The 19,591-nt window shown below is 35.3% G+C and overlaps 1 protein-coding gene across 1 annotated transcript in view; it reads left to right on the top strand.

Moving 5' to 3' along the window:
* KIF5B (kinesin family member 5B) overlaps positions 1 to 19,591 on the top strand; it is a 45,809-nt gene that overhangs the window by 13,397 nt on the left and 12,821 nt on the right. The window contains exons 3-15 of the mRNA XM_045554111.1: positions 2,883 to 2,956; positions 3,769 to 3,873; positions 4,364 to 4,412; positions 5,268 to 5,323; positions 5,420 to 5,507; positions 5,675 to 5,799; positions 7,288 to 7,392; positions 7,705 to 7,850; positions 8,491 to 8,639; positions 10,521 to 10,714; positions 11,519 to 11,587; positions 13,691 to 13,897; positions 16,807 to 16,950. Coding sequence (XP_045410067.1) covers positions 2,883 to 2,956; positions 3,769 to 3,873; positions 4,364 to 4,412; positions 5,268 to 5,323; positions 5,420 to 5,507; positions 5,675 to 5,799; positions 7,288 to 7,392; positions 7,705 to 7,850; positions 8,491 to 8,639; positions 10,521 to 10,714; positions 11,519 to 11,587; positions 13,691 to 13,897; positions 16,807 to 16,950 — 1,511 coding nt within the window. The remainder of the gene's footprint in view (positions 1 to 2,882; positions 2,957 to 3,768; positions 3,874 to 4,363; positions 4,413 to 5,267; positions 5,324 to 5,419; positions 5,508 to 5,674; positions 5,800 to 7,287; positions 7,393 to 7,704; positions 7,851 to 8,490; positions 8,640 to 10,520; positions 10,715 to 11,518; positions 11,588 to 13,690; positions 13,898 to 16,806; positions 16,951 to 19,591) is intronic.

Below are 19,591 nucleotides of genomic sequence, written 5' to 3' on the forward strand. Positions count from 1 at the left end.
TATTTTGCTGATGAGAAAGCTGAAGTTCAGAGAGATTAAGTGACTTTTAGAAGGTGATGTGCTCACTAGCCAAATATATTTTTCCTGTTTGTAGAAAGAAGTAATCCTTATCCATAGTTGTTTACTTGTCTGTTTCTCATAAGAATGACAAAAGTATAATTAAGAGGGGGAGGGAGGCTTTAGAAAGGTGCTGTGTATTAGTGATGGTAATGATCATTCAGCAAACATTCGAGTTCCTACTGAGTGGCAGGCACTGTGCTGAGAGTTAAACGCAGTCCTGATCTCAGTAAGTTGACTGGCTGGTGAGGGAAGCAGACCAATAAATTGACAGAATGCTCAGTGATGAGTATTTTTATTAAATGCAGATATTATAAGAACACATAGAATGAAACTTTAACCCAGATTTGTTTGTGGTGGGTTATTTGTGGAGCTGAGTTAGAGGAAGAAATAAAGCCAGAGCACAAAGGATGCACAAAAAGTAGCAAAAAGGGAGGGCATGTCTTCCAGGCACAGAGATGACACCTGGGCAAAGGCATGCTCACATGCGAAGGGTGTATTACATGTGTGAGGAGCAGCATACATTATGGTATAACTGTGGGGTTGAACCATATGAAATCATTAGACTTGACTATCAACAAAAACAGCAATGTGAGGACAGAGATTATGGGGGATGGAGCTGAAAAAGAAAGGAGAGCCAGGTCAAAAAGTGCCTGATTTTATCTGATTACAGATGCCCACTCACTAGGTTTTTCATACTCACTAGGCTTTTCAGAATATTCAAAAATGATTATTATTCATATTTAGAAGATCCATGCTATGATATCTGCATTTCATTGTACATTTCACCTCAGAGGAAAAATATAAAATACTGAATTCTAGTTAATGATATATACATGGTGAAGGATGTAGGTGGAAATGTACTGATATCTACAATTTACTTTGACATTTATTTTTAAAAAGATGGATGAATAGAGGGATGGATAGATATAGATACATGATTAAAATAATAAAATGATAAAATGTTAGGGGTAGAATCTTTGTAATTACAGGAGTGTTTACTGTAAAATTCACTCAATTTTTCTCTACACTTATATCTTTTAATAATAGAGTTTAGGGGTGATTTCACTATGGAAAGCAGTCAAGAATAGATTTGAAGATAGGGGAAAAGTGATTATGTTTCTAGTTGATAAAAATGTTACTGCTGTAGTTATGCATGGCATACCCAGAAATCACCTGATCAGTTGTATCCCTTGCACCCAGAGCAGAGCATAGATCATAGCAGGTGGTCAGTAAATATTTTAATGTTGAATATTCCATAATCTCTGTAATCATATGAAAATTTTAAAGTTATGTGGCAGTAAATATTTTAATGTTGAATATTCCATAATCTCTGTAATCATATGAAAATTTTAAAGTTCTGCTTGAAGTCCCTAACATGTTACATACATGCATTTATTCTGGGAGCTCTCATATACTGTATATTAATAGTTTCACATGGTGCAGATGTACCTGTTGTGGTAGTAGCTACATAATTGAATCATATCATGGATCGTATGTTTTAAAGATCTGACAGAAATTTGAATTTTGTGCTTAGATTTTATGTGCTTGATTAAAAGGTCTTAAGTAGGGGCCGTGACATAGACATATTGAGAATGATTGTATGTAAAGGAAGGGCATTTGAATGGGCCTAGTGCTTTTTTCCCCAGACGATTTCTTCTTCAGAATTGTAGACAGAAGTGCTACAATCCCATCTGTTGGAAATGTGATTTATGAAATGATTTTGCTTCCCTTCCTAAAAATGAGAAGATTTTGAAGGAAAGTTTCAAATGTTTGGAGTCTCTTAAGATCTTAAAATCTTCCCCGGAAAATAAGTACTGATGGCTTCTTTTTCTCATTAATAAATGTTTCTGTAAGAAAGCTATTATCTAGTTAATTGTGTCCAGTGTTGGGTTTTTTGTTTCTTTTTTCTTTTTTAAATAATCTGTAAAAACAAGGATTGGCTTGCTTACTGCTTTACTTACTGTTATCTACTGTTGCCAGCAGAGCCTTCTCTTTTTAAATTGGCTTCCTCTAGAATGGAAATTGATTTCATTGTACCTTTCTTGTCACCTTGTTTGCCCACATTCTTTTATTTTTCCCTTTGACCTAATTAAAGGCATATACTTAAATGTTAATGACAAATCTTGGGGGTACACTGAGGGCTAGAAAAGATTTTTTCTTTAATTTCATAAGAACTTTCTGAATAATTGATTTTGAGGTAGGACTGAGCATGGGATAAAGAGGAAGGTAGGGGTTTGTGAGGTTTAACCACCAGTTAACCACCAATTAGTCCTGTTTCTAAAATCTTAATTCATGTCTATACGTAAATTGGCAAGCGATTTTTTCTTTTAGGTCACATAAAGCTTTGGAATACAAATGTAATGACATTTGAGATGTAGACTGATACAAGAGATTATTGATTATAAGCAGTGGAATTTAAAATTTCTTAATTAACCACGGAAAGCAATCTGGGTCCAAGAGAAAGTAATGCTTAGATGGATGGATCATCACTAAGAAAATTACTATAAAATATTAATATATTGTTTCCTTTAATGTCTTTATAAATCCTTTATGTACTAAACTTTGACCTTAATGGATCTTTCATATTAGTGTAAAGAAAATCTGAATCTTTGTCACCATTCTTTGCACAAATACTTAATTATGCAGAATTGAGTATGCATGGATTAGGAATAGGGTTGTGTGTGTGTGAATTTATTTTAGAGTTTTTTCCTGCATCACTAAGGATAAACATATGATGTTTTCCTATAACATTCTTTAAGTAATTTCTTATGAATTTTAAGGAAAAAATTCTCTGAAGTTTAAAATCTCTTATTTTCTCCTAGATGTACTTGAGGGATACAATGGGACAATATTTGCATATGGGCAAACATCATCTGGAAAGACACATACAATGGAGGTAATAATGTTGTATAATCTGTATTTTGATGTAGTATATTCATTCATTTGTGAAATTATTTTACCATGCTGAAACATCTTTACTCTTTATTGCGTTTTCTCATACAAATAATATACAGGTGACATCATCAGATAACATCATTGTTAGAGTCTAACCAGTTCCTGAGTTTGAATAGTAAGGGATACCTATGTTTGAGATTATATATAGCTTTGTTTTATTAGTTAATAAGCACAAAATAATGGACATTTTAGAGTTAAACATGAACTTTCTGTGACCCTGTTATATGGGAAATTTTTGAATGCTTATGTGTTATTGCTTGTATTCAGAATGATTAATTTTTTCCTTTTCTTGGCTCCTCCCAAAAATACCTGCACTCTTCTCTAATAAGAATATTGCCACAGTTATTGGTGTTGCTGTTAATCCATGTGGACCTGCTCTAGCTTTTCTTCTAGAAAACAACCCGTGATGATCTTCCACTACTACAGAAGAAAATAACTGCTTATTTTAGCGTGATTTGTATTACTCATTTTCACAGTTTCAGAGAACAAGGACATTGTTGGCATTTGCCTGAATTTTACATGAAATGGAAGGAACAATGTAGCTTTATATGGAAAGAAACTCAAACTTTTTTGAATATGTTCATATATATGTCATCGTTGAATTGAGTTTTTAGGCATTTGTCAGCCATTGCCACAAAAAATAAGAATTAAAATTCCTATCCTTTATTGACTGTAAATTGTAGATGGGAAGTTTTTGTTTTTAGTTCATATTTTATAATTTGTTCAAGAAATCTAGTTTTGTTTCCTGTTTAGGGTAAACTTCATGATCCAGAAGGCATGGGAATTATTCCAAGAATAGTACAAGATATTTTTAATTATATTTACTCCATGGACGAAAATTTGGAATTTCACATTAAGGTAAATATTGTATTTTATTTTACAACTAGAATAATTAAATGCTAGTTTCTTAAAGTAATTTTAAAAATTATTTTTATGGACAAGCATAGTTGAAAGATCGTTAGAATTAGTAAACTTGGATTCTTGTTCATCTGCCATTAGATGACCTTAAATAAGTTAGCTAAGTTTTTCTTGCTTTTAGCCTCCTTCTCCGTAAAATAAAGGAGTTTGCTTTACTACAGAACACGAAGGTTCCTACTCTAACTATTCTGATTCATTTTAGATGAGGATGTATGATGGAAATGACTTTTAATTTTAGTTATTTAAGGAGTTTTGCTAATTTTTGTCTTGCCATTAGAATGTGAGCTATGGCTGGTATGTTGATAACTCTGTCCTCCTAGTATAGACAGTACCTGGCACTTAGACCTCAATAAATATTTAATGAATAAATGCATGGGCTGTTTTGTAATTTTAATTGGTTGACCTTTTTTCCTTTTTTATTGCCGTTTAGGTTTCATATTTTGAAATATATTTGGATAAGATAAGGGACCTATTAGATGGTAAGTTAAATTCTTACTTTTCGATCAGTTTTGACTAGCACCTGTTACTTCTTTTTTTAGAGACAGTGTGTAGCTTGTTGCCCTGGCTAGAGTACAGTGGCATGATCATAGTTCACTGCAACCTCAAACTCCTGGGCTCAAGCCATTCTCCTGCCTCAGCCTTCCAAGTAATTGGAACTACAGGCATGCACTGCCATGCCCAGCTGATTTTTCTATGTTGCTCAGGCTGGTCTTGAACTCCTGGGCTCAAGTGGTCCTCCTGCCTCAGCTTCCCAGAGTGCTAGGATTATAGGCATGAGCCACTGCCCCTGGCCCCGTTCTTCATTTTTAATTGTAGATGTGAGACCATTTTTGGTAACCTATATGAAATTGTCTTAAACCATAGGAAACAGACATTTAAAATTTTATATTTTAAAGTTTTAGATGACTGCTTTTTGATATGTAGAATAACTTGTTTAAAGCACACATTATGAATACTTGTTTTAAGTAGTTATTAGAGCATTGCATTGGAAGTTAGAGAACCTGAGCCCTGAGTTCTAGTCTTCTGTCATGTGTCAGTTGGATATATTGTCCTTGGGCAAACCATGAACCACTCAGTCTTAATGCTCTTATTTATAAAATGTGGGTAGTAGAGGTTGGAGTAGACTTAAAATTTATGTGTTCTTGCATTGGTTTCTGTTTAAATCTCCTACTACGTCTACAAGGTCTGCTTTAAAAAGCAATGTTTCTATTTTTCTTTAAAGTTCACTTACTGCTGTTAGGCTGCTTGGGAAGTCTTTCAGTTGAATTATTTATTTCACAGCCAGTATTATAGTTTAGGAGAAGTTGCTAATAGTATTTATTTTTCTTTTTCAGTTTCAAAGACGAACCTTTCAGTCCATGAAGACAAAAACCGAGTTCCCTATGTAAAGGTACTTTTAAAATAATATATTAATAGCTGTTAAGAAAAGCCATGTAATAAGTTTTTTAAAAGATATCAACGTAATTTTTTAAAAATTATTTCACAGGGGTGCACAGAGCGTTTTGTATGTAGTCCAGATGAAGTTATGGATACCATAGATGAAGGAAAATCGAACAGACATGTAGCAGTTACAAGTAAGTAGAGTATTTAACACTGGGGCTAGGGTATAAAACAACCTTAAAATATTCTTATCCAGTTGATTAATTATAAGTTTTTTATTTATGTAAATTAATGCTGCAGGAAAATTGTTAGTAAAGGAAAGCCATGTTTGTTTATAGTTGTTTGTGTAATTTCATTGCAGATATGAATGAACATAGCTCTAGGAGTCACAGTATATTTCTTATTAATGTAAAACAAGAGAACACGCAAACGGAACAAAAGCTGAGTGGAAAACTTTATCTGGTCGATTTAGCTGGTAGTGAAAAGGTAAATCTTTATACATTTTGATAAATATTTAAATATTTTTATAAACTTTAGCTTGAATTGTGACTCATGAAGGATTCATTGTTACATCTTGAAAATTTACCAAATTGGGTTTGGTAATCTGAGAATTTACAACTATTGATACCAGTGCTTTGTGATTATATAAACTGAATAATCAGTTCTAAATTACTGTTATTTGACCATAGTCCAGTTCAGCCAATACGTGCTACCTTTTATTTAAGATGTATATTTTTATTGAGCATTTGTTTGTCATATGTCATTAAAAATTTCATTAGGTATCCCTTTCTTAATTTTTGCTATCTATTTTATCCATATTGCAGTGGGCTCCCTGTTACAACTGGTAAATATCCGTCAATCCTTTCTGGTTTGGTTGTACTTAATTCTTTCCTTTAGATGATTATTTCGTTTTTATAGTTCTACACAGTCTGATTCTAGTTTATATTGAAATCAGAATATTCTCATTCAGAAGTCTGTTTTAATGTGGACTTCTGTGACCATTTTTGTTGTTCTGCTAATTTTGTTTCTTCTGCAAGAATGATGTACCTAGGCCAGGCGCGGTGGTTCACGCCTGTAATCCTAGCACTCTGGGAGGCCGAGGCGGGTGGATTACTGGAGCTCAGGAGTTCGAGACCAGCCTGAGCAAGAGCGAGACCCCGTCTCTACTAAAAAAAAAATAGAAAGAAATTATCTGGCCAACTAAAATATATATATAGAAAAAATTAGCTGGGCATGGTGGTGCATGCCTGTAGTCCCAGCTACTCGGGAGGCTGAGGCAGTAGGATTGTGTAAGCCCAGGACTTTGAGGTTGCTGTAAGCTAGGCTGACGCCACGGCACTCACTCTAGCCCGGGCAACAAAGCGAGACTCTGTCTCAAAAAAAAGAATGATGTACCTATTTCATTTTACTCAAAAGTCTTATACACGTCTTTCAAAGATCATCTCTAATCTTGTGAATTCTTAGAAGCCATCTCTTCTGCCAACATTGCTTATTTATTTGTCTAACCTATCTTTAACATAGGTATTTATACATCTTATATTTTTAAAAAAGAAACAAGTTTGCTTATGTGTTTAAACTCAGTCTCCGTTTTCTAACAATTATATCAACATTATGTGTTTGCAAGTTTTAGATTTCTCTCTTCTAATGTAGCAAAAGAGGACTACAGAATTAATGAACTACAAAATTTACATGTAAATTGGTTATTTTAAAGAACACCCACAAATTAAAAATAAGATTTGATGTCTCTTTAATCATAATCTTGTCATATAACTAGTTGCTTGACCAAGTTCTTAGAAGAATAGTACTCAAGAAATAGTGGTACCGTAGAGTAAATGCTTGGCAGATAACATCATGAAGCTTTTCATGTTTTTCTTTCTTTTTTACTGGTTATCAATGATGTGTGAACTTTTTAGAAAACTCAACGTTATCTTAAACTTGTAATTTTGTTTCATTCTTTTAAAATATTATGTATAGGTTAGTAAAACTGGAGCTGAAGGTGCTGTGCTGGATGAAGCTAAGAACATCAACAAGTCACTTTCTGCTCTTGGAAATGTCATTTCTGCTTTGGCTGAGGGTAGTGTGAGTATACATGTCTTCTATTTCCCCATTATCTTATGGGAAATTATTTAAATACAAATGTATATGTATGCATGAATGTGTGTGCACACTCATGAGAGAGAGATTCGCTGTGTTTGAATCAGTATGTGTAAATTAGTTGTCATTTAGGAGTTTATTTTATAGTATTAGTACATATATCCTACTTCGCACCTGAACATCAAGCAGTTAAAATAACTGAAATAATTTTTTATTTAAAGTAGCATATTTATATAATAAATTTTATTATCCAGAAACCCACTGATCCTTCTATGTTTTCTTTGTTTTTTTATGCAGACATATGTTCCATATCGAGATAGTAAAATGACAAGAATCCTTCAAGATTCACTAGGTGGCAACTGTAGAACCACTATTGTAATTTGCTGCTCTCCATCATCATACAATGAGTCTGAAACAAAATCTACACTCTTATTTGGTCAAAGGTTTGTTAAGAAAATACAAAGCCTAAATGTAGATGGCCTTTTATTTATTAAATCTAAGAAAATGTCAGGTAGTTGTTATTCAAATCAGTGTATGTTGTTAGTTTGCTAGACACTCGTTTTTAATTGAAAGATAATACAAGCAAGGTCCATTTTTTTAGGCTGCTTGGTTTAAGTTTCAGTATATATTAAAGTCGGATGTTAATTTAGGCAAATTTTTGTGGCAGTCTTTAATATTAAAGAATATAAGTATTTGAATCAGATGATAAAGTAAAAGCCTAGCAAAAACAATCCTGTTGACATAACTGACAGGTTCAAATTCTATGAGATGGTTAGCCTAGGAAAGTCAATAATTTATCTTTGGCTTTCAACAATAATTTCTTAATTTAGACTTGCAAATGAATAGGAAAAATATAGGCCTTTTTTTTTTTATTTTCAGTGGGTTGTTCCTTTTTTTTTAATTCAGATTTTGGGGGCTGACTCAAATTTAGTTGAATTGTGAAAAAGCACTATTTTTAGTATTTAACAGATAACTGGACAAGAATAGTTAAATTATGTAGCCCTATATACGTATGTTACATAGGATGTCAGTTAAAAATAATTTTAGTCACATCTTTTTTTCCCCTCCAATTACGTCTCTTAGGGCCAAAACAATTAAGAACACAGTTTGTGTCAATGTAGAGTTAACTGCAGAACAGTGGAAAAAGAAGTATGAGAAAGAAAAAGAAAAGAATAAGATCCTGCGGAACACCATTCAGTGGCTTGAAAATGAACTCAACCGATGGCGTAATGGTAATAACTTAAGAATTTGTCATCTTAGGTTTGTTGGATACAGAGTTGAGCTAATTTTTAAATTTGAGATTTTGACATGATTATAAATGAAAATAACAGGCCAGGTGCAGTGGCTCATTCCTATAATCCTAGTACTTTGGGAAGCCAAGGTGGGAGGATTGCTTGAGGCCACGAGTTCTAGATTAGTTTGAACAACGTAGTGAGACCCCCATATCTACAAAAAAATTCTTGAAAGTAGCCTGGTGTGTTGTCCTAGCTGTAGTCCTAGCTACTTGGGAGGCTGAGATGGGAAAATCTCTTGAGCCCAGAAGTTTGAGGTTATAGTGAGCTATGGTTGTGCCACTGCACTCCAACTTGGGTAACAGAGTGAGACCGTGTCTCTGAAAAAAAGGAATGAAAAGGAAAAGAGTGGGTGCAGTGGCTCACACCTGTAATCCCAGCACTCTGGGAGGCTGAGATGGGAGGACTGCTTAAACTCAGGAGTTTGAGACAGCCCGAGCAAGAATGAGACCCCATCTCTACAAAAAATAGAAAAAATTAGCTGGGCGTGGTGGCGTGCACCTGTAGTCCCAGTTACTCAGGAGGCTGAGGCAGGAGAATCACTTGAGCCACCAGGAGTTTGAGGTTGCTATGAGCTAGGCTGATGCCACAGCATTCTAGCCCAGGCAACAGAGTGAGACTCTGTCTCAAAAAAAAAAAAAAAGAAAAGAACAAAGCATATCCATTGTTACTTTTTATGCACTTATGCATTTAGGGATCATCAAAAATGAATAAAATCTTTTATATTAAATTTTGATTTTACCTGAAATAACAAGTATAGAGGCCCAGAGGCCAATTAGAAAGTCACAAGATGGTAGGGTGGTAGAATAGGATTCTCTAGAGATCACACCATGCAGAAACATCTATTTGAATAACTAATCCACACAGAAAAATACCTTTGGAAGAGCCAGGAAAACCAGGCGAGCAGTCATAGTACCTGGTTGTGGCACAATAATAAGAAAAGATACATTGAAAAGGGTAGGAAGGATAGTTTTACACTACCCACATTACCTCTCTGCCAACTCCAGGCAGCACAGCATGGAGAGAGATAATGTCCACTTTGGGGAAAAAGGGAAGTGAGCACAGGACTTTGCCTTGGAGCCCACCACTGGGCCCACCACAGTAAAACCCAGCATCACTGGGAGCCTGCAGTTCCAGGGTTGAGGCCTGCAAGGCAGACTTTATCTTAGACTTCAGTGGCCCTGGACTTCTGGCCTGTTCAGCACTGTACCACTGCAGTGGCCCTGGGCTTCAGAACCATACCAGATGGCCTGCCTAGAATCTTTGGATGGGCTGACTATTGAAGGGCTTCTTCAGACAAAGCCAGTCTGTGAAGACTGGAATAAGTACTTAGGTCTTCAAATGTGCAGACATCGACACAAGCCACAATGTTAAAGGACAGTCAGGGAAGCATGACATCACCAAAGGGATAAAATAAAGTGCCAGCATGGACTCTGAAGAAATGGAAATGTGTGCACTACCTGACAAAGAATATGAAAAGCTTTTAAGGGAGCTCAGTAAACTTCAAGAAGATACATAGAAACAGTACAATGAAATGAGGAAAACAATAAATGACCAGAGCAAGAAATTTAACAGAGACATTGAAATTATTTTTAAAAATCAAACAGAAATCCTGGAGCTGACAAATACAATGAACAAAATGAAAAATATAGTAGAGAGCATCAGCAGCAGAATTGATCAAGCAGAAGAAAGAATCTGTGGACTTGAAGACAGGTTATTTGGAAACATACAATCAGAGAAGAAAAATGAAAAAAAGGAAACTAATTAAAATTAGTTTTAGACATGGAGATTTCTATTAACCAGTCTGTGGTCTTATTTTAGGGGAGAAAGTGCCCATTGATGAACAGTTCGACAAAGAGAAAGCCAACTTGGAAGCTTTTACAGTGGATAAGGATATTACTATTACCAATGATAAACCAGCAACCACAATTGGAGTTACAGGGAATTTTACTGATGCTGAAAAAAGAAAGTGTGAAGAAGAAATTGCTAAATTATACAAACAACTTGATGACAAGGTAGGTATTGTTTGTTTTAGGTCTGTTTTGAGAATATTATTGATATAGTTGCTTTTTTCTAATTAATTTCAGTATTGTGGGTACTATGGTTATACATCTTCTTTGGTTTCTGTTAACCTTTTAAAAATCACTGTATTAACAGAAAATGTAAAATAATTTCAGTTTCTGTGTGTACACTGTATATGAGGGCATATCCTTTTATTCCCTCTTTTTTAAGCTAATAGAACTTTCTAAAGAAAATTTGGCATTAAAGAGCCTTAATGATATGACCTCCTAAAATCAGATCTGAGGACCCTCTCAAAAGATGAGGAGACAAAAGACTAGGGGAACACAACAGCATGGAAATCATACGCTGCTTTGCTCACGTCAGTAATGTTAGTAGTGTGGAAAAAATTATGAACAGAAGACAGGGACAAGAGCAAAAAAGAGACAAGAGAAAAATCATTTTTTTTTAAGTTGATATTTTTAGTATTTTAATTGGAGATGGCAGGTACTGAGTAGTTACATGACCATTATTTTCAATATTAGCCTTAAACATGTTATTTTTTAGCATTTAAAGTATTTAATGAATGAATGGCTTTCATAAACATAAGCCTTTTGTCTTATTGTGTGAAAAATAAGTTACACTTACTGATAATTCCTTCTGTTTTGTCATTTACTTAAGAAAGATTAAAATACCTATATTGAATTTGGAGAAACGGGTTTGAAGTATCTCTGGGGGAGTAGTGGTCTTACAACTTGCATTAGGAAACAATTAGAACCAGGTTGTGGGCTACATTGTTAACTGGGTATTAAAAATTCTAGGATGAAGAAATTAACCAGCAGAGTCAACTGGTAGAAAAACTGAAGACACAAATGTTGGATCAGGAAGAGGTGAGTTAAATAGCTTTCATATTGCTTCCAGAAAAGCTTTATAGTTTATCATTATGATTTAAGCATAAACGATGAAGGAATCTATAGTGCTCAGAATGTGCTGTTATATTTTAAAAAATTTTAAATATCTTCCTGCTTTATTGTGGATATCCTATGAGATCTAGTGGATTGAAGCAAAGATTGTTTCTTTTTTATTTTTTTGAGACAGGGTCTTTGTCATTCAGGCTGGAATGCAGTGGCGCTGTTGTAGCTCACTGCAGCTTTGAACTCCTGAGCTCGAGCCTGCCTCAGCCTCCCTAGTAGCTGGGACTACTACGGGTGTCACGCACCACCATGCCTGGCTGTGTTTTTGTCTTTTTTTTTTAAGAGATGGTGTCTCACTATGTTGCCCAGGCTGGTCTTAAACTCCTGGTCTCAAGTGATCTTCCTACCTTGGCCTCCCAAAGTGCTGGGATTGTAGGTATGAGCCATCATGCCTGGCCCCTGATTGTTTCTTTTTGAAGTTTGAGTTTCTTCTAATCCAAAGGGGAGAAAAACTTTTAATTTTATTTACCTATTTCAAAGTACAATGTTGTATATCACCTTATTCTCCCCTAAACATTTTTTATTCATCTGTGGGCTGAAGCAATCTTAGATTTTCCCTCCCTCAATGAAAAGTATTTACATATGGATATGAGGGAAGAAATATGAAAACATAAGTTTTTGTGTTTGCTTAAATCCAAGATGTAGGTCTAAAGGATTATAAAGAAAGAAGATACTGGTTTCTAAATCCCATTGACTTTGTCTTTAATAATTGTCTTATATAATTTCGTGTATGACTTTTTATGAGAATGAGAATTTCTTCTTAGTTCTTACACATTTGTCTTCTTCTCACCTACTTTAGACCCTTATTTTTATCTCCCTGGGCACAGCATGGGGATAATCAGTCCTTTGTTTAAGGTATTTTGGGGGGTGGGGGAGTGGAGACAAAGACTATAAAGCTTTAGTAGGAAAGAATTACTATCAGTGAAATTAATCTTGATAAAATTATCTTTATACTTATGTCAGCAATAGCATTGTTTTTCAGAGGGGCACCGTTGACATTTTGGGTTGGATAATTATGTTCTGTCCTGTGTGTTATAGAACCTTTAGCATCCCTGGCCCCTACTCCTAAATGCTGTTAGCATCCCACCCCATTTACAACTCTCACACCCATTTCCAAATATCTCTATTGAAGAGACACTGGCCTGGATGATTGCAGTATCCTAATCAGTCTCTTGGCTTCCCTCCAGTTCAGATTTTGTGTTTTTCTGAGGCATAGCACAGATGCCATCACTTCTTGCCATAGCAGATCTAAACTTTTAAGCACCTCTTCTACACATCTAATTTCATGGTTCTATACACACCATTCATGGGCCTAGAATGCCATGTTCTTCTATCACATTAGTTTACACATGACTAAATCTATCTGACCAACTTCTCCATGAATATTCTCCAGAAATATCCTCCTTTCTTATACTGCTAAGCACTTTGTCTCGTCCCTCTTTTGTGGCTCTTACATTCCATCTTGTATTGCACTTACTTATGTACCTGTCTTCTCTTTGACTTCGGTTCCTTGAACATAAAGTCTTAACTGGGCGCGGCGCCTCACATCTGTAATCCTAGCACTCTGGGACACCGAGGTGGGAGGATTATGTGAAGTCAGAAGTTCGAGACCAGCTGGAGCAAGATTGGGACCCTGTCTGTACACAATAATAGAAAAATTAGCTGGGTGTGGTGGTGCACGCCTGTATCTACTTGGGAGGCTGAGGCAGGAGGATTACTGGAGCCCAGGAGTTTGAGGTTGCAGTGAGCTATGATGATGACACTACTGTAGCTGGGGTGAGAGTAAGACTCTGTCTTCAAAAAAAAGCAAAGTCTTTGACTTCGTTATTGTCTTTCAGCATCCAGCACTGTGCCTGCATATAGTAGGCATTCAGTAAATCTGTTGAGTAAATGTTGCCACACTTAATGGTATCCACATTTCACTCTCTTTGTGCTTAGCAAATGGTGAAACTTCATTGATGTTTTTTAAAAACCTGTATACTTTTGATGAAAATAAATATTTTATACTCTTTCTTACAGCTTCTGGCATCTACCAGAAGGGATCAAGACAATATGCAAGCTGAGCTGAATCGCCTTCAAGCAGAAAATGATGCCTCTAAAGAAGAAGTAAAAGAAGTTTTACAGGCCTTAGAGGAACTTGCTGTCAATTATGACCAGAAGTCTCAGGAAGTTGAAGACAAAACTAAGGAGTATGAATTGCTTAGTGATGAACTGAATCAGAAATCGGTAGGATATAGTTTTGTTTCCTTTCTTAATACTTTAGTACAAGTATTCTTAATTTAAAATTTACTTGTTACTTCTTTCTGTATAAGCCCAAGAGTGATAGTATTAATTCTCCAGGGACTGGGGTCTCAATTTCCATTCCTTCTGTATATGAAGCCTTAGAGATGAAGGAAGACAAGTTATCTTTTTAGTTCCTAAAGATCGTTAATTATCTAATTTAAATGCTATTTTAAAAGATGTTACCATTCCTGATGTTAAAGAGAAAAAAATTAAAAGTTCAACCTTTGGTTGCTCAGTAAAGCTGAGTTGGATCATCTCTAGTTAGATGATTTTTCAAACTATAAATTAATAAACATGAACCGAAAAATAAAAATGTTGTTTGATCAACTACGTGAATTATTTGGAATAGCCATAAGGATGTATAACTTTATATACTTTGTGTTTTGTTTACTGTTTATTCCCACCACCTGAAACAGTGCCTTCCTGGCAAAATGCAGTAGGGTCTTCCTTGTGGTTCCCTGCTAGATGGGGATTTTTACTTTTTATCGTTGCTGTAGGACAGGGATTGTAAACCAACAATGATGCCAGAGATAGTATAGAGCTACGATTGTTTCAACACTGTCATTTTATTTATTTATTTATTTATTTATTTATTTTTATTTTTTTTTTTTATTTATTTTTTTTTTTTTTGAGGCAGAGTCCCGCTCTGTCACCCTGGCTAGAGTGTCGTGGCGTCAGCCTAGCTTACAGCAACCTCAGACTCCTCGGATCAAGCCATCCTCCTGCCTCAGCCTCCCAAGTAGCTGGGACTACAGGCATGCGTCACCATGCCCGGCTAATTTTTTCTATATATTTTTAGTTGTCCAGCTAATTTCTTTCTATTTTTTAGTAGAGACGGGGGTCTCACTCTTGCTCAGGCTGGTTTCGAACTCCTGAGTTCAAACGATCCGCCTGCCTCGGCCTCCCAGGGTGCTAGGATTACAGGCGTGAGCCACTGCACCCGGCCTCAACACTGTCATGAATGAGCTGTCTTCTTTTGGTTTTGTTGTTAATGTTAGCTGCTTCTTTAGAGATCAGTACCTAGACTTGCACTCAGGATCTGTGCCCACCACTTACTTACCTATCCATGCTCATTTGTATGAAGGAAAGCAGTCAACAGTATGAAATAGCATTTGCAAAAGATTTACTGTACCTGATGGGTTGACTTTCCCTTTTTAATCTACAAAGATACAGTTAGCTTGAAGTTAAAATTTAATACCCTGGAGATCCAAGACACTGTTACAACTCTTACTGAGTTGCATTATTAGCAAACCTATTTGCTGCTTGGAAAAGCAACAAGACTTTCTTACAACTCTATGGGTTGGTCCTTGGCCACTTATTTTAGTCTTTTTTTTTTTTTTTTTTGAGACAGATTCTCACTTTGTCACCCAGGCTAGAGTGCAGTGGTATCATCGTAGCTTACTGCAACCTCAAACTCCTGGGTTCAAAGGATCCTCCTGCCTCAGCCTCCCCGAGTAGTGGGGACTACAGGTGCATGCCACCACACCAGGCTAATTTTTCTATTTTTTATAGAGATGAGGTCTCACTCTTGCTCAGGCTGGTCTTGAATTCCTGAGCTCAAGGGATCCTCCCACCTTGGCCTCCCAGAGTGCTAGGATTATAGGCGTGAACCATCTTGCCCAGCTGATTTCAGTCTTCAAGATAGTTAACATTTGTTGTCTCAGTTGTGGAGCTGAAATTTATCAGCATTACATTGATAATAGGAGTTAGAAACCCCTAGTGTTTAGCATCTTTTCATATGCTTAAACAGTGTTGCTATTCATTTCTTAGAGAAAATGTGTGCTAATTTAAACATTTATGGTAGAAGGATGCTACATTATTAGACTTGCAAGATAATTGGTGTCATATCGTAGATTAACCTGGGTGAACATATACTCTACTGATACTCAGAAACTGAAGGAAATGACCAACCACCAGAAGAAAGAGTAGTTGAATGATGGCACCGTTATTAAAATATAATGACTAAAAGTCAATAAGTTGCATTAAAAATGCACTACAGGTTGAGTATCCCTTATACTCAACTTCTGGTCCCAGGCATTTCAGATTTTGGAATATTTGCGTTATACTTAATGGTTGAGTATTTCTAATCCGAAATCTGAAATGCTTTAATGAGCATTTTCTTTGAGCATCATGTAAGCACTCAAAAAGTTCCAGATTTTGGAGCATTTTGGATTAGGGATGTTCAACCTGTGTCTGATCCAAGATACAATGAACAGTTTTAAAAGTGGCCAGATTGGGTTTGACTTTTCAAAATTTGGTGACTTTATAGCTAGTAAACCAGCTATTATTTTAAATTTATAATTATAGTAATTAAACCCAGATAGTAATACTACTTTTATCATTAGCTCCTGGATAATTGCTTGTATCATAGTATGAAAAACAGTGATAATTATCATCAAGTAGATTTTCAGTAAGTATATAGAAAGTAGATGAAGAAAGCATGTAACCATCTAGAAACTGTCAGTTCCATTCTAACATGAATTATCTCAGACTCAACTTTCAAAGATAAGTGATAATATAGTAATAAATGATAAATTTAATTAATTTTAAAGTTTCCCATTTCTAGGCAGAAACATTATTCAGTCTCAAAAATTTAGTGGAATAATACAAGCTGCCTGCTCTTAATGGAATACAGTATGGCTACTTTTACCATAGCTGATGAGGTCTAAAATATTTTTTAAGTTTGAGCTGGGAGCTAGTCCAGAACTCAGTAGATAATTCAAGAAAAGGAAAGCAGGAAATAACATGGTTTTGTGTGGGCTGGGTAAAAAACTTGAAATGCCTATGAATATTTGAATTGAGTTTTTATTTAGTAGATTTAACTATATACTTTTTGTTTTGGGTTATGTTAGGCAACTTTAGCAAGTATAGATGCCGAGCTTCAGAAACTTAAGGAAATGACCAACCACCAGAAAAAACGAGCAGCTGAGATGATGGCATCGTTATTAAAAGACCTTGCAGAAATAGGAATTGCTGTGGGAAATAATGATGTAAAGGTAAATATAATAAGATTTTAAGTATAATTGCCTGTATGCAGCTTGCACTTTTGTTTGCTACTTATTTTTTTTTCAAAGTTCTTCCTACCAGTTACCTCAACTTCACAACAGCCATGTGTGGTAGATGATATTAACTCCATTTTGAATAGATGAGGGGGGAGGGTGAGAATAAGGAGCACCAATATAGACGTATTCAGTAAGTAGCATTTATTGAACTTTTTTTTGATTTTTTACAATGTAAAGATTTCACACTTAGAAATTATCTTAATAAATTACCATACATGAAAGTATGTGATTGTACCAATAGTGGAGATTAGCTCAGCAAGTAAACTCATAAATGATTTAGCCTGTTGTTGCTTTAAGTGTTAAATAAAGGTAAAAGAAAGATGAGCACTACTTAATTCCTTTTTTAATTTTGCATGAAAAATTTCAAACATACAGTATTAGAGAGAATAATGAACTCCAAAATATTGCCGTACTTACTTTATTTTGTGCCTTTTTCTTACAGTCTTTTTAAGGACACTAATATTGATCATATTAACATTAGGTATGTGACCTGGGAGACTTAGAAATTCAGACCAAAATGCAAACTGAGATTCTTAACTGCAAAAACATCACATATACATGAAAGATTTCTATGTTGCATTAGCTATTTGTTTGGACTTTACCTTTCGATATAAGCCTAATTATAGTAACAGAGAAGAAACTTATACTTGGGTTTATAGTGAAAGCCTGCTGAGAAGCCCAGTTTAACAAGAGTTGGAAATGAAATAAAAGTTTTCAATATTGAGCACACATTCCTTCTGTCCAGTGTGTTGTTGAAAGTTGCTCTTTGTTGGTGGAGGCAAGGATTCTTATTACTCTTCTCATATGTCATTTCCTTATGTTGACTCACCTCATTGAAACAAAGGAAAAGTGTTATTTTTAAATACCAGGTGACTTGACTTTCTGTCTTACACCATCTGTCTGAACATTATGCCCTATCCTGTTTATTCTGGTGAAGCAACATGAGATGCAGAGATGTGGGGATCTTCTAGGATGGGAAAGTAGATTTATTTCATATCACTGAACCCTAGAAAGGTATTGTTCAAAATTAGCTTTATAGATTTTTCAACTTTTTTAAGAAAAATCTTTCCCTTTCATTTTCTTTTTTTGAGACAAGAGTCTTCTCTGTTTCCCAGGCTAGAGTGCCATGGCGTCAGCCTAGCTCACAGCAACCTCAAACTCCTGGGCTTAAGCAATCCTCCTGCCTCAGCCTCCCGAGTAGGTGGGCCTACAGGCATGCGCCACCATGCCCGGCTAATTTTTTTTTATATATTTTTAGTTGTCCATATAATTTCTTTCTATTTTTTAGTAGAGACGGGGTCTCGCTCTTGCTCAGGCTGGTTTCAAACTCCTGAGCTCAAACCATCCACCTGCCTCGGCCTCCCAGAGTGCTAGGATTACAGGTGTGAGCCACCACGCCCGGCCTTCATTTTCAAATAATCATAATTTAAGTGAAAAGTGGTAAAGATAGAGAAAATAAAGAGTGGAAATGGCTAGTGGCAGAACCAGACATAGAATACAGGTTCCAAGACTCCTAGACTGCTTTTTTCAATATATCATTATAACATTTTGAAAATAAGTCAGCCTTGCAAATAGGTAATTTAAAAAAACAAAAAGATCCTTGGTAGTTTTGTCATTTACACATAATTCTTTTCATCAGTAAGCACTGTTTGAGTTCCACTTCTTTTTATTTTTACATTGCAGTTCATTCTTTGTGTTTTATAGGTGTATAGATTTTTTAAAATGCATAATATTGTAGATTCATCATTACGATATCTTTTAGAGTAGTTTTACCATCCTAACGTACTCCCTGTACTTTATCTATTTATCCCTACTCTGTGAACCTCTGGCAGCTGTTGTTTTTACTACTATCTCTATAAATTTGCTTTTTCCAAAATTTTATATGGTTGGAATCATACAAATATGTAGCCTTTTTAGACTAGCTTCTTTCACTTAACAATATGCATTTAAGGTTCTTCGATGTCTTTTTGTGGCTTGATAATTCATTTCTTTTATCACTAAATGATATTCTGTTGTATGAATGTGTATGACAATTCATTTTATCCTTTCACCTACTTGATTACTTCCAGTTTTTGACAATTTTGAATAAGGCTCCTATAAACATTCATGTGTAATTTTTTTAGTGGACATAAATTTTCAATTCAGTTGGGTAAAATACCTAGGAGTGTGATTGCTAGATCATATGTTAAGACTATGTTAGCTTTGTGAGAGCCTCTCAAGCTGTCTTCCAAAGTAGCAGAAGCATTTTGCATTCCTGTCAGCCATGAATGAGAGTTCTTGTTGCTCTGCATCCTTGTCAGCATTTGGTGGTGTCAGTTTTTTATTTTAGCAGTTCTACTACATTAGTAGTGTTATCTCATATTGAATTTGTGTTTGGGTTGTTTATTTTCTTCTTGTTAAGTTTTGAGAGTTCTTTGTGTATTTTGGATGTAAGTCCTTTATCAAGTAGTGTCTTGCAATATTTTTCCCAGTCTGTGGCTTGCTTATCTTTCTGTTCTCTTAACAGGGTCTTTTGCAAAGCAGAAATTTTTAATTTTAATGAGGTCTGCTTTGCCAATTTTTTTCATTCATGGAT

This window comes from Lemur catta, chromosome 1 (genome assembly GCF_020740605.2).
Source record: "Lemur catta isolate mLemCat1 chromosome 1, mLemCat1.pri, whole genome shotgun sequence".
Lineage (NCBI taxonomy): Eukaryota > Metazoa > Chordata > Mammalia > Primates > Lemuridae > Lemur > Lemur catta.